At 42.2% G+C, this 2,128-nt stretch overlaps 1 protein-coding gene across 1 annotated transcript; it reads right to left on the bottom strand.

Moving 5' to 3' along the window:
- Window positions 1-262: 262 nt before the first annotated feature.
- Window positions 263-1,775, bottom strand: SARC_06516 (hypothetical protein; the record flags this gene model as incomplete). The annotated part of the gene is made up of 2 exons (XM_014299576.1): window positions 263-381; window positions 911-1,775. 2 exons carry the CDS (start codon window positions 1,773-1,775, stop codon window positions 263-265), a joined length of 984 nt encoding a protein of 327 aa, XP_014155051.1.
- Between the last annotated feature and the right edge of the window lie 353 nt (window positions 1,776-2,128).

The raw sequence follows: 2,128 nt of genomic DNA, 5'->3' as shown, positions 1-2,128 counted from the left end.
TATATATGTGTGTGTGTGTGTATATATATATATATATATATATATATATTTATTTATATATATATGTATATATATTCGTATCTTGGTACATACGAAAGTATATATCTGGTACGATAGTATATGTCTTGCATCAGATCGAACAAGCCAGCAAAGATCTAAACGCACTTGATAGGGCTTATCGCCACATCTTAACCATATGATCGAGCGAAATTGGTTTCGCAATGAAAGCGTATGGACTACAAAAGCGTGTGAAACCAAACGGTCAGTATTGCGCACTCTGTTTATTCGATAGCTGTGCCTCCCATAGATCTACCAGCTGTTCAAATAGAGTCCACGACAGCGCGGCTGTGAGCGACCTCCGGATCATTCGCGGCCAAACACCTGGCAAGTAAAATACAATGCATAAATACATTCTTGATTTAAAAAAGTAACTTTGTAAGTAAAATACAATGCGTAAAACATTCTTGATCAAAAACAGTACATTGTGTAACAACCAAATACCAGATTTACAGAGATTGCGGGTGAGGTTAGCGAGCAATATCTATGCAATTTCGGACGTCAACTCGGAACACTTGGTTTTGTTTGAACATACCTGACTTACCGCAGCTGTCAGATTGTGCGACAGAGAGAAAACCCGGATATTCAATCGCTTCTAGGCATAGCCTTCATGTCTATTTAGAAGGCTATGTTCGAGGATACCTCATACCGCACACGCAATTGGGTTCACGTTCTAAACACAACTGCCACCACACTTTGAAGTTTTTTAATCAGCATCCCACCAATATATTGACGTCCACTAAACGAAACAAACGAAACAAACGAAACACAAGTTGCATCGAATCTCTTCCTCGAAATTCCTCGCAGCGTTTCTAAACCCTAAACCCTAAAACACTGACAGAGAGACACTCACCTATCAGCAGACCTCTAGCGCCCTCCTCCTTCAACAACTGCGTTACCACGCTATATGTAGTGATGTGAGGCTTATCGCTGGCCTGTAGACGTGCACGTATGATATCCGGTGGATGCGACACCACCGTGGCACATATTCCCGCGATAAACCCAGATAACAGTCGAATAAGGAAGTCCGACTGTAGGTACGCGTGCTTAGGGACCGAGCCAGCAGTCTCGCTTGTTAGCACGGTTGGAGGCATTCTTGACTGAATTGGTTCCGGTGTTTGCGTTGGTGTGTCTGTTTGTGTCTGGTTCTGTGTTTTTGTTTGTGTTTGTGTTTGTGTTTGTGTTTGTACTTTCGTTTGTGTTTGTGTTTGTACTTTCGTTTGTGTCTGGTTATCCTGCTGGCCACAATACCCAGCTTGTAATTTGTCTGTTATATTTCGCCCCACCCCTTCTGCCGCACAAACAGCGTCATCTATCCTGCATGGCACAGGTGCTTCACTATATACATCACCGCCCTGGGCTCTCCTTGTATCCGCAAGCTTGCATCCATTACTATTCATTTGTCGTCCTGTCTCGTTCACTCCATCAAAATCAAGCTGTTTGGTCTCTAATATCCCTTTGGTCTGCTGATAGAAAACATAGTACAAGCCGCTGAACGGCGCATCCCGCAGTATTGTTGCGAGAGAGCCCTTCCATAGCGCACGCACGCCCTCATACTGTGCAATCTGTGTCAAGGACTTGAAGAGATTGGTAGGGTTGTATGTAGTCCCGAAACGACCACTCTCAATGCGTGTCTTAACCACTAAGACAGGCATGAACATCATTGCAACCACAGCGCGACATCCACTGCCTATCAGGAGGCTCTGCATGGGCTGCATATTTGTCCTGAGTGAGTGCAAGATCTACATTAGTGCTCTGATCTCAGCGATAGACGTTCCAATATATATATATATATATATATATATACGTATATTTATACATATTCTGCTTTATAAGAATACTGCATCCGCACATCTTCACCGGAGTAAACCAGAGCAACATTATCAGCATAGTTTTTGATTTCACACAGAACGTTAAAATTACCCGTAAGGACAATTACATTCAATGATTCGTCGTGCACACTAGACAGAGAGATTTACAAGCGTTCTTTCTCCATTCATGTACAAGATATACGTGTGAATGTATGTACATCTGTTCAATTGTATATGTATATGTGTATATATATGTATAA

Source organism: Sphaeroforma arctica (assembly GCF_001186125.1).
Source record: "Sphaeroforma arctica JP610 unplaced genomic scaffold supercont1.468, whole genome shotgun sequence".
Taxonomy (NCBI): domain Eukaryota; class Ichthyosporea; order Ichthyophonida; genus Sphaeroforma; species Sphaeroforma arctica.
This window is presented reverse-complemented; position numbering and strand designations above follow the sequence as displayed.